This window comes from Lagopus leucura, unplaced genomic scaffold (genome assembly GCF_019238085.1).
Source record: "Lagopus leucura isolate 7727_CA_CO unplaced genomic scaffold, USGS_WTPT01 Super-Scaffold_739, whole genome shotgun sequence".
In the NCBI taxonomy this organism is placed as follows: domain Eukaryota; kingdom Metazoa; phylum Chordata; class Aves; order Galliformes; family Phasianidae; genus Lagopus; species Lagopus leucura.
The window spans coordinates 19,750,349-19,762,654 of record NW_024962255.1 but is presented as its reverse complement, the minus strand read 5'-3'; the positions used below and the strand labels follow the sequence as shown (position 1 = coordinate 19,762,654).

Below are 12,306 nucleotides of genomic sequence, written 5' to 3'. Positions count from 1 at the left end.
GTAACAAACACTGTTTTCCTGCTCCTTCTGCATAGGTCTGAGGATTCAGGAGTGGGACTTTCTGGGAGTGGAGATGCGGGGGTAGATTTGTGCCTCTACTGTATCACAGTTTCCGTTTTCATCCAGATCTGAGAGGTTAATTTTTAGGATCTTTGTCTGTACTTGTTCCATACTAATATACTGCAGGGAAAAATACTGAAAACTACTGAAGTCGTCATTGTTTCTTGAAGATCATCAGAGTTTAATCACTCTGCGAGATAACAGCTGCCCATAAGATAAATTTATCTTTAATGTCTATGCCTTTACTCTTGAGATCATCCTGAGACCATCCTTACTTTGGTAATGACTTTTTAAACAATTAATAGTGTTGTCTTAATGAATTTCAGTATTGTTAACAGCAGCCAAGGTTTATCTAAAGCAAAAATGACAACTTATTAAAAATTTGGTCCTGGATGTGTTGATTTGAGTAAAAACAATTCTCAAATGTACTTGGGTTAAAACAGCACCATTTTCTTGTGATCAAGAATGAAAATATTTCACTGCTATGGCAATGATGACATACCAGAACTGAAAGGGGATGGCTGATATAATTTCTAATAAATGCCGTGTTCAAGGTTTGCCCCTACAAGACACTTTTGTTAAAGTCATTTCTGCTCCTTGAAATGATCTCATTCTTGACAGGATGCAATTCATAAGAAATACTGGCTGGTGAGGCAATGCATATTCAGTAATGGCAATTGAAGCTGCAGAAAGTTCACAGAACATCAGTTAATGAATATTTAATATTTGAGCACATCTGTGCTTGTTCATTGTTGGAAACCTTCCAGCTGCCATCAGCACTGCTCCCTGTGTTACCAGGATGAACTCATCTCTTTCCATGTGTGTCATCTGCTCTTCTGTGCTGCACTGCCTGGTTGCAGCTCACTGTGTAAAATTTAATACACAGCAAAATTGCTGCTGAGTAAGTGAGCGTTATTGCCCAGTGGCACAGTACTGTGTCCTGTGCTCTCACTTGAAAGTCCGTAACTTCTATTTCTCTCTTCAGTGACTAAGTTTGAAAAGCCTTGGAGGACAGACATTGCAACAAGGGTGTGCACATGACAGTTGCTAGACTGGTGAATGAAGGGAATGGACCACTGCAGTGTTTCATCTAAATTATGAGAACTGGAAGCTCGTACAGAAAAGAAAAAGAGAGGCATCTCTTCCTCTATAACACTTGTCACTGTTAGAAAAACAGGGTTCTGTCCTTTGCCATGAATGAATTAGAACCTGCTGTGAGTATGCTGGAGTGAGCATTGATTTCTGTGATGGAGATCTGTCTGAAGGCCATTATTCCTCTCCTGTGATATTTTTGTTCTTCCCTTCAGTGCAATGAAGAGACTGCTACAGACACTGCACTGCCCTCACCTGCTCTGTGAGCCATACATGCTCTGCCTGGGGAGGGCATTTCCCTTTTGGCTCAGTAGATCTATCCCACTCTTTCTACTGTTCTCAGAGCTGCTCCTGGTTTCCTTCTTTTTAGTCTCCCAGACAAATTTGAAAAACACATATGAGCTACACCACTCTGAATGTGCCTGAGCCACCCTATGTAGAGCAATGCATTTATCAAACGCTGGGCAATATAGTTGTCTTACTGACTGCTGTGTGTATAAGACATTTTCAGTGAGGTTGTCTTTTTTGTCTTTTTTTTCCCCCTTCTGGATGAGACAACAGTATTCCCAGTATGTTATGAGGTACTTTTCAGATTGTATCATTGCGCTGTATTCTAGGCATTTTTTCAAATACGAAATACAGCATTTCAGCAGTCCAGAGATATTTTAAGGAATTTTTCCATTACGAAAATTAGCATCTCAGCAGTCAGGATACTCTGTTTAGGCACCATGTGAAAAAGCATGGAGATAGCAAGATATGAGAAAATTAAAATGTAGAGAATACTGTTAACTCCTGGTGTTCTGAACAGTCAATGCACAAGCATGTGTATTTCCTTGAAGGGCGAAATTCAAATGCTTTTCCAAAACCGTTGAGTATGAAGAAGTGTCATGATATGTAAAGCTCTTAAAAGTCATTTAAAAAACAAATCTGAGATGGTTGTTAATAGTTTAAGAATGCTGCCTGCTAGCCAGAAAAGGATGGACTGTGAAATTCTGGGATAACATTTGTGGGAATTGTTGAGCTTGATCCCAATTCGCACAACTGTAATTGCTTCCACAGGGCTTTTCTGCATTTGCCACAGTACACCCAGGAAGAAATCCTGCAGCAGTGTGCCATAACAAACAGGAAATCAAAGCAGCTTGGGATAGTTAGTGAATCTCATCCAACAGTGATAGGCTGTATAATTTACTGAAGCTTCTGGATGGTTTTTTTTGTCATCATCCAGATCATCTTGAAAGTGAGTTGAAAGTGGAATTTAGTTGATCATAATTTTTATCTTTTGCCTTGTCTGTCTTGTACAGTGCCAGAGTTATGTGAGATGTGTACCCAAAAATTTGATCAGCTCTTCTGATGAGTACTTATTTGGTCACAAGCCATAGTAGCCGAGTGCCAGCAAGAAGGTACTGCGTAAGCAGTCTAAATGTTTAATTTTCACTCTGAAAAATGCTTAATTAAAAAACCAGCTCAAATTAGTTCAATTTCTCCAAAGTGTTTCTGAAAGCATCCTATGGTGGCTGATATGAATGAGATCAATGAGTAGTACTGTCTTCTTTTCATTGTTCACAACAATTAAACATCAGCATCTTTGTCAAACACAGTAACACTCTAGCTCTGAAGTGGCTGTGTATCTGGGATACGGGGCCCTTACATGTCTTTTTGAGAATGTAAGTACATGATAGAAATACAGATTCATATACTACTTCGGATAAAATGGATTGTAATAGAAAATGCACCGAGTATTAAATATATCTTTTCATCTTTAATAATTTAATCAAAAGTTGTTGCAGCAGCTTCATGTTTTAGACAATCTACTAATAACAGATTTCCTTCTTCCTGTAAGTCAGAAAAGCACACTTACTAAAGCTGTAGCACCCTCGTTGTTTTTCTCCCGTGAAAGTCAGGTGAGGATGCTCAAACTTTTGGTATTTGCCAATGCAGAATATTGGCAGTGATACACATTTAACTCAGTGTCTCCTGCTGTTACATTCTTTACATTTAAATAACTTTGTAGCTGGAATCCTTTGACCATCTCTCTATTATATGTAGTAGCACAAACTGTGCCTGAACAGGCGCATGGTATAAAATTGTCCAAAGTATAAACTCACCATTTTGTTCACTGAAAAAAATATTTGCCTCTCTATGCAGTCTTGCCAAAGATTGGACCTTTTGCAGAGGAAATTTATAATGAAGTATATTATAGATGTTCATAGATGTTCATTAATTTGCATTTGCATGTGGAATGTTTGCTTTTAGATGTCTTTGATTGACATTTTTCTATAAATTAAATAAAACACATTTTGCAATTTTATTTGGTGACTTTAACAGTAAGAATGGAAAATATAAAACATTTTGTCCTGTAACTTTTAAATTTTATTTATTTATTTATTTATTTATTTATTTACTTATTGCCCTTATCATTGCAAATATCTGTCCACATCTAATCTGATCTTTTTGCTGTCTTCTTAACCAAATCTTATGGTAAAAATTTATCTGCAGAAATGTCTGAGAATTAGGAGAGCACAGAGAGGAAATTGATGAAGGAAGCATAGTAACTAGATTCTATCTTACTGGAAGCAATAAGCATTAGCAAATAGGTAGGCCTGCCCAGAAACAATAGGATCCCTTGTGAACACAGTGCTGAGAAAGGAGTAATTAGTCTTGAGTTAGCTTAGATCAGAGAGCTGCAGCGCTTTTCCAGAGCTGGCCTACAGAGTGCCAGTCTTGTGTCTTTGTACCTGGATTTTACACAAACAAGATAATTGTAAATGAAATGTAGAGAACTGATTGCATAAAATGGTGTGATTCATTTCTAGTTATGCATAGCAGAGAACATTTTTGAAAGCATGACTTTGAGGAAAACCAATGTCAGCAATGATTCTGTATTGGCTTAGAAGTCTGTATGAGTTGGCACGACCTGACTTTAAATCCCAAATCAGTGGCAGACCTTTCTTTCATCAGTGTTTCTTCAGCTCTGACAGCTGTCAGTTCAATCACCTGTGAAAATCAAGACATTAATGACTTAGCACTGTACTGTATGGAGAGTAACCAAGTGAGCAATGATCTGAAAGCAAGGTAGATCGTGGGATGCATATTAAAATAATTTTGTTCAAAATGGCTTTTGTAGCTGAAAGAAATGTTCCTTAGGCTACGGCCTCACTCTTTTTTAGACAGAATAATGTTGAATGGTATATTGAGGTTAATGGGGTGAGTGCTTTCACAGGTAAGAATGTCAGAAAAAGTAATTTATTAATGGAAATTTCATTAGGAAATTTCCCAATTAAAATAAAAGCATATTTCAAAAGGTGATGACAGTGAGAAAGAGCAGTGATCTTGAGACACTGTGGGCTAATCAGTGCAGATATAGTCATAACCTGAATGAGGTAAGTGTTGGAAAACCTAAGATTCTTCAGAAAATGATCAGACCATCAGCATTGCCCTTTCTGAACTTCAATAAATAAATGCAGGAGAATGTAACTTTGGCATGCAATTTTGGAAGCTATAAAACTGAAGTATCGACCAAGTGCATTAATGCCTCTTTCTTTTTGATATCCTGAAGAAATTCTCATTCTAGTAATCATATTTATTTCTTTCAGCCACTCTTCCCTCCACGCAGTTTCACTTTATGTTCTTTTCTTTCTGACCCAGTGGTTTTTTTTTTCACAGCAGATTGCTATCTGTATAGAGTCCTGCTGTTGTAGAATAAATACATATAAAAGCTTATAGGATTGTCCTTGGACGTGGAATAATTTTTTTCTGAAAACCCTGCAATTACAAAATCAAAAATCCCTGTCAGAATTCATTCATTTTGATGATTTTTTTTTTTTTTTTCTAGGAACAGAAAGAATTTTAAAAGAGCAGCTGTTCTTATGTTACTAGTTCTGTTTAGGCTCTCCTGCTCTGTAAGACTTTCATATTTTTGGAGGAGACATTTAAATAATCTTTCAGCTGTGGTGTCCTGAGAATGGTAGTGTACCATTCTGGTTTGCAGGTGTTTAAAATGTCCTTACAAGTATACAGTAAAAGAAGGAATTGTGTTGCAGCAATGCTGCACAAGGGCTGTAGGCAGCCCTTCCATCCATTCTGTAGGTAAAGTACTTTAAGTGTAAGTCCTCAGCATGCGGCCAAGAAGTCGGATCTTGGGAGCCTAGTTCTATCCAAGCATGTACATACCTCTTCCATTTCAGTGCTTCATTTTGGACATTCCAGATTTGTTGGTGAATGTTTTTTAGAAACACTTTGCACAGGTACATATCAGAAACAATGCAATGAGCTGTTAAGCCCCTCCTTAGAGGACTAATTTTCTATTATTTTTTTGTAGCATCATAGCAATAAGCATAATTTTCCATGGCTGTTCTCTATGCTGAGCTTTTTGGACAAACATATTATTTATTGCTATGATAAAGTTAGATAAACTGAGCCTGTTTTCTAATACATGGAAATGTTAATTCCAGTTTCTGGAGTTCATATGAGCAGCTGCTAGATGTTTATCAAACTGATTACATGCACCTTAGGTTCTAGGCTAAGAACCTGAGGCAGAAACAAATGCCAAAAGAAAAACAGCAAGAACATTAAAATAAACAGGAAAAGATACATATAACTTTAAAAAATAAATCACAGCAATTATTTTTGTGAGCTTGTACATTCAATATTTCCAGTACAGCAGTATGCATGGGGGTGTATCTGTATTAAACTAAGGCTAAGAATGTTTGTGGTATCTAGGTTTCTGCTACTTTTATGTAGTAAACCTACAGCAACATGAGGAGAAAAGGAGGTAACAATTAGCAATTGCAGTGATGATTATTCAAAAGAAAAGAATATAAGAGAAAAAAAAATGTCAAGGCCAGCATTAAGTTCCTTGTTCTTATAGTTATTTTTGAAAAATATCTTAACAAAATATGTCTGCTCTCACTGTAACGAAATCTTATTGCCTTAAGGTTATCAATAACTTGTAGATACCATTTTAAATTACTACAAGCAAAATTGAGTTTTCTTAAAGTAAAGTTCTGATGATTTATTAGCTACATTATTAACATCTGAAAGTTCCAATCTTATGTTTCCATTTATTTTCCAAATATGGCCTTGTTTGTAAGCCACAGAGAGGGAGCTCTGCCTGAATTTAATTCTTATTTTAAAGCTAGTTTTCCTTTTTGAGTTGGAGGGCTTTTTTTTTTCTTCTGTATTCTTGTGGAAATTTTCATGTGGCAAGTAATTTTTATGTGCTTTTTACTTATCACTGAAATCTCTTTTTAAGCTTTACAGATAGAAGAAAGTAAATATTTATCAAAGCCACAATATACTTTCATTGGAATACTTCTACAGTAATATCATCTGTGGTAGCACATCCATTTAAAAGTACTGTGTAGTATCAAGGGAAAAGAAAAAGTGTTAGCATGTATTACTTTTATTTTATGAAGTAAATCTTGAGATGCCTAGGTTACATACTAATGCTGTTATTTACGTATGTGGTCATTAAAGAGGTACAGAGAAGAAAGTTCATCCTTAAACTCTTTCCTGTAATTAAGTCAGTTCTCTGCACTAAAATTATGTTTTTTAAATACAAGAAACTTGAAGTATGTTTAATAATACAGTTTAATACTAGACTCTATCTTCAGTTGCTTGTGAATTACAGCTTGACATAAGGTACGTGAGGTATGGCGGCCTCAGACTGCAGATGGCTTTGAAATCTTTAATTCAATACAGAAGGCACAAGTGAACCAGGAGCGATGCCCCAATTACAGGAGGTTGTTTTTGAGGAGTGACTGTCAGTCTAACGCTGCATTTTCCTCATTTTGATTCATGTTCATTGTTAATTAAGGTAATCATTCTTCAGCAGAGAAAATAAGTGATACAAGTCAATATAACTGTATCTGGCAGGGTGAGCCCTAAGCCCTGGTTTAAAATCAACTTTGTCTCCTGGGCAAAATTATGCTTCCCCATTGCCTGGTGCAATCTCACTGAAAGATGATTTTCTCTATCAGTTATCTGAGGATAAATACATATAGTATGAGTAGAGTAGTTCTGTCGGAAGGGACCTGCAGGGATCATCCAGTCCAACTGCCTGACCGCTTCTGGGCTAACCAAAAGTTGCAGCATATTTGTGAGGGCTTTTTCCAAATGCCACCGAATATGTTCCTATTCTGATGGTTTTTGTTCATTTGATGGCAGGTAAGTTTTGTAACTTTGTCTGTTTGTAGACGTTTTGCATGCAGAGCTTTGACCCGTCAAAACAGACACTATTTGAAAATGTTACATGAAGCGCAGAGTCTTTGGAGACAGCTAGTGCCCTGAAGTCTACTTTTATACAATAGAGATTAACACCATTATTCTATGTGTAATCTCTCCAGCAAAACACTGTCGCCTATTTCTGTCAACAAATGGTTTCTTTGCTTTGGCAGCTGAAAGAAATTTCAGTTGTGTAGGCAACAAAACATGCCTTTATAAGTTGCAGGACCCAATTTTAAAAATATTTTGGAAGGTAACTGTGGTTTTGAAAAGTTAAATTATTTTCATTAACTAAATGTTTTTTTTAAACAAGCTAAAAAGACTGATTTCGTCTACTATGTGTGACATGCTCCTGATCTGTGTATAAGGCAAGTCCAGCAGCACACCTTGTGGAAAGCTGTGTCAGGTGGTGTCAATGGCTATAATAGATGGCCATGCCACAGCTCCCTGCAGACACTCACCATTTACCAGGGCAATAAGAGTGGGTTTTCTTTCTGAATAAAAGTGGAAGCTTGTGATGTCCTTTCTGAGAGTCAAAAAATTCCCAAAACATGCTATATTTCCAGTGGAATTGAGTTATATAAGTCATAGGCACCATGCAAAATATATATATATTTAATTTTTGTTAATAAATATCTGTTCTCTTTTTGAAATCGTTGATTTACATCAGTAGTTAATAAATTACTACATTTTGAACAAAGTTACCATTGTCCCTAAGAAGTTGCTAATAAAAAAAATTAAAGCCAAGATGAGACGAGTACTCTATGACTTTTATTTGGTTTCTTGTTTATGACATAAAAAAACCAAAAACTTCCCAACTTTTGAATTTAATAGTGTTTTGTAGAGGGTCCTTGTGGAAGGTGGGCAGTTGACCCCCCCACCTAATGGCTGGGACACACAAGTGTATGAAGAAAATGCATTCGTACAGATCTGTGTGCTGGGGACTGCTCACCTCCCCTTTTTCTGGGCTGGGCTTGGGTCTGTCTCCCTGGGATCATGGGTGCTGCTGACATACAGAATGGCCAGGTTGTGCAAACAGTGTCTCAGCATTTAACCAAGTATGTGTATGCTTGCAGTGTAGAACTGGATGTGCTTCCTGCCTTGCTAGTGGTTATCTGGATTTTTTTTATATGGGGGGAAGAGTAGCAAAAAGAGGCCATGAATCACAAGAAGTCATTGTACCATCAACTTACTTCCTTTGCACATCTAAGGAGTAAAGACAAGAAAAGCATATATTTTGATTTCCTACAGTAATAACAAATTGGCTATGAAAGTAACTATCTTAGACAAAAACAACTTATTAAATAACACTGACATGATGTAGGATGGCAGTTATATGCATATACACTGAGTGTCTTGGGAAAAAAACCCTGAAAATTGTCTTGGCATCTGTCAAAGTAAGAGATATAATGACTCTTTCCTATGTTAATTTTTTAGTTTAGTAGTTTTCACTGTGCAATTATAAATCACAGAAGTTGAAACAAATTTATTAATGTTTAAATTAAATTTATTAATTATTTATTAATAAGTCAACATACAAGAATGCAAAGAATCAAGTCTCTCCTTGTATACTAAATGAGAAGATTTCTTCCAGATTCTTGCTTTGATCATTAGACTCTTAAATAAGCCAACATTACTTAGTTGCTAAGCCACAGACTGAAGTTCATTAGTGTGTTAGCACAAATATTGGAAAAAGAGTACTAAACCAATATTAGATAGAGGACCTGCGCGTAGGCTGGAAGTAATGCAATGAACATGACACCAGAACATTCTGAATGATTGCTCACAGTGATTAAAACCATTTCTGTTTACAAAAACCCGCCCTACTCGGCAAGAAAAAGTGCAACCCCTGAGTGGATCTGTTTTTCTGCTACTGTATCTGTAAGGCTTTACTGAAAATACAGGATATTTAATAGCCTTATAAATACTTTTGTGTATACTCTTTATTTTAAATATTGACCAGATGTACTGCTCTTTTTGTCTATTCATGATCCTTAAAAACAGCTTTCAGTAGAATGCTGTTAACTGTAGATTTAAAGCCACAGTACCATCTTATTTAAATAGTCTGTGTAGAAAACCAATTCAAAATCTCTGTAAGTCAGTTCGAGTTTCTTAAGTACTTTAGGTTTAATGCATAAATGTAGCATTTAACATAGCACCCTCTTGTAGAGGCTGTTGATCTTTATATCAGCTCAAGCTAGTTTGGATTTTTTTTTTGATATTTTTATTATCCTAAGCAAATGGACTAACTTCAACCTTTTTTATTTCTCACAGATCCTCAATACTGTGAGGGAAGAAGGAGCAGAAGATGTCTTTGAATACTTTCCTCATCTTTTGAGAAAACTCCCAGCCTTACATACAACCTGTAAATGCAAAGGTGATGGTTTACGTGTAAAACCATGTGCAACAGGTGCTTGCTCTCAGTATCGTGCCACTTTACAGAGGACTGCGCTCTCTAACTACATAACTGGTGCTTTACTAGAAGCAACTACATCATTAGGAGCAAGAAGTGGTCTTCTAAATATCTTCGGAGGATCAGCTGGAAGAACAATGCTTAAAGGTAGTAAAGATTTAACATTTGAACCTTGACCGTTTTAAGTGCAGGGAGTATTGCAAAGTATTGTATAATATTCCATGCTTTATATATCATAAAAAAACTTCCATGTTCTCAAAGGTCTATATTTGCAATTCATTCTGTCATAATAACTAGCATTATTGGTTTAATAAAGTAAAAATGCCTCCAAAACAGAAAAGAGTATTACAGAACAGACATGTTTTCAACATTTTTCTTTTTGTAACATTCTTGTAATATCCAAATATCCAAAGGTAATGCTGAAGCCACTATTGCTAGGGTTCTCCTTTCTATGATATTTCTTAGTTAAGAGGAGCTCCTGTTCATGATATGGTTTGGTTTAGGACTTCAGAAATACTACGCTCAGTTCATTTTGTTGTCATTATGCAGCCAGTTGCCAGCACAGAACTGTCTGGTAAGTGTATACATTTGATTACAAATTTACTGTTGATCTTCTCCTGGATTCCTCATCTTTTTAGGATCTGATCATTCTGAATAATGGGGGTATTTTCTATGTGGATAATACCTATTGATGATGGCTGCTGCATATTAACGTTGCATGCTGATGGTCTTAGTATCAAGTAAGATTATCATTCTGTCATTTAGTGCAGTCAGTTTATGAAGTTAAACTAGAAAAAATGCATGCTTGGTGTGAATTCATTGCATTGCAACAGGATTTTTGTACAGAACAGTAACTGCTTTTAAATTAATTTGTAATTACAACCTAGTATATTTCCAAGACTACTGTATGTGTTTGGAGATTTATCATCATGCTACCTTGTAACAAAAGGAGTAATATCTCAGTTGTATAACTGTAGAATTGAAGCATGTGGATGTATGCCCCAGAGTTTTACAAGAAAATGACAAAATCACTAGAGGATTCTAAGTATAGTTCCTTAATACAGACACTGTCATCATTTTCATAGGCAGATAGTGATATAATATGTATTCAGATCAGGTTATAAAACTTGCATCCCAGCGTGTGACCCTTTCTAGTTTTAAATAGTCTCTCTTCAGATAAATCAAATGAGAGGGAATGCCTATGGTGGTAGGACAGGTACAGATGACACCTGAGTGAATTTCAGCAGTATGTGGAGCCACATGACTAGGCTTTAAATATATTCTGAGAAACAGAGGTATGTATAGTGCAATGTCCTATTCTGATAGGGTTTTTCATTTTCCTTGTTCCTGGTAAGCCCAACTAATGACTGTTACCCTAGGCCTGAGACAATAGTTTTTAGAGTTTGAGTAGTACCTGCACATGTGCATTGTGAACCAAGAGACTTTGTACTGGTTTGGGGATCTCTGCAGTGTATTATTGGTGTACGCTTGTGTTGATGTTCATGCAGATTCTTAAAAGCATTATTTTAATCTATCCAACACTCTCTCTTACTACTGGATTTAACCTCAGGTTTAGATGAGATTAGCTTCTGGGTAAAAAGTTTCAGTTGATAACAGATCTGTTGCCAAATGCATTATGGGATTTACTGTAAGATGCAGCATGTCATCTGACCAATTCACGTTGTGCTTAAAAAGCAAATAATTGTATTGGCTCTCATGTTGTTTAGTAGTGAAGAAATGTCCTTCAACTGGTGATTCACTGCTCTCCAGAAATGGTTCAAACTTGCACATTTGTCACCTTGCTTTCTTAGATGAGCTGGCAGTACATCTAAGTTATTTGTCTCATGTTGCAGAGAGGCCAGGGAGGTGAAAATAAGTATCTGCTTTGGCAGTCAGAGGTTGTGAGTGTTTCAGTGTAGTGCGCTGCCCTGAATTACTAACAGCGCCAGAAAATAAGCTTTGTATCCTTCTAGCTTGTACTTCTTCTTGTCAGCTAGCGTGTTAAAGAAAGGAGGGAAGACTGCCCTCATCTTTTTTTTATTGTTTTGATCAGAAATAGCAGATGTAACTGTGTTTCACAAGCTATGACAAGAAAGGACAGATTTTCAAGTGTTGTGTGAGAGCGTAAGTCTTACAGTTCTTCCTTTAAACTTGTACTTGAGAAAGAATTTAAAATTTAGGAAGATGCCTTGGTACAATTGAAGCTCCAAGTATGAGGTCCCAGATAGAAGTGCAGCAGATCACTGATTTGTTTCTTTCAGAAAGACAAATTGTAGACATGTCTAGTTTGTACAGCACAGAGCAGCATAGAGACACTTGACCTCTTGCTGACTCACTGTGACCCAAACCAAAGTGCTCTCATGATGCAGGGAAATACCCTACAGTAATTTATTTGAGAACACTATAAGCAGCTGCAGCTAATAGTCTTCCAAAACATTAACTTTTCTGGTATTGTCAGTAGATGAGATAGAGGTAGCTTGAGCATCATGGCACTATGCCTCTCTGTCGAGAGGTAAGGA

General features: G+C 36.5%; 1 protein-coding gene across 3 annotated transcripts in view; it reads left to right on the top strand.

Moving 5' to 3' along the window:
* Positions 1–12,306, top strand: part of PLCE1 (phospholipase C epsilon 1) — a 148,653-nt gene that overhangs the window by 55,469 nt on the left and 80,878 nt on the right. For all 3 annotated transcript variants that reach the window (XM_042863510.1, XM_042863509.1, XM_042863507.1), the window contains exon 3: positions 9,649–9,934. In XM_042863510.1, coding sequence (XP_042719444.1) covers positions 9,649–9,934 — 286 coding nt within the window. The remainder of the gene's footprint in view (positions 1–9,648; positions 9,935–12,306) is intronic.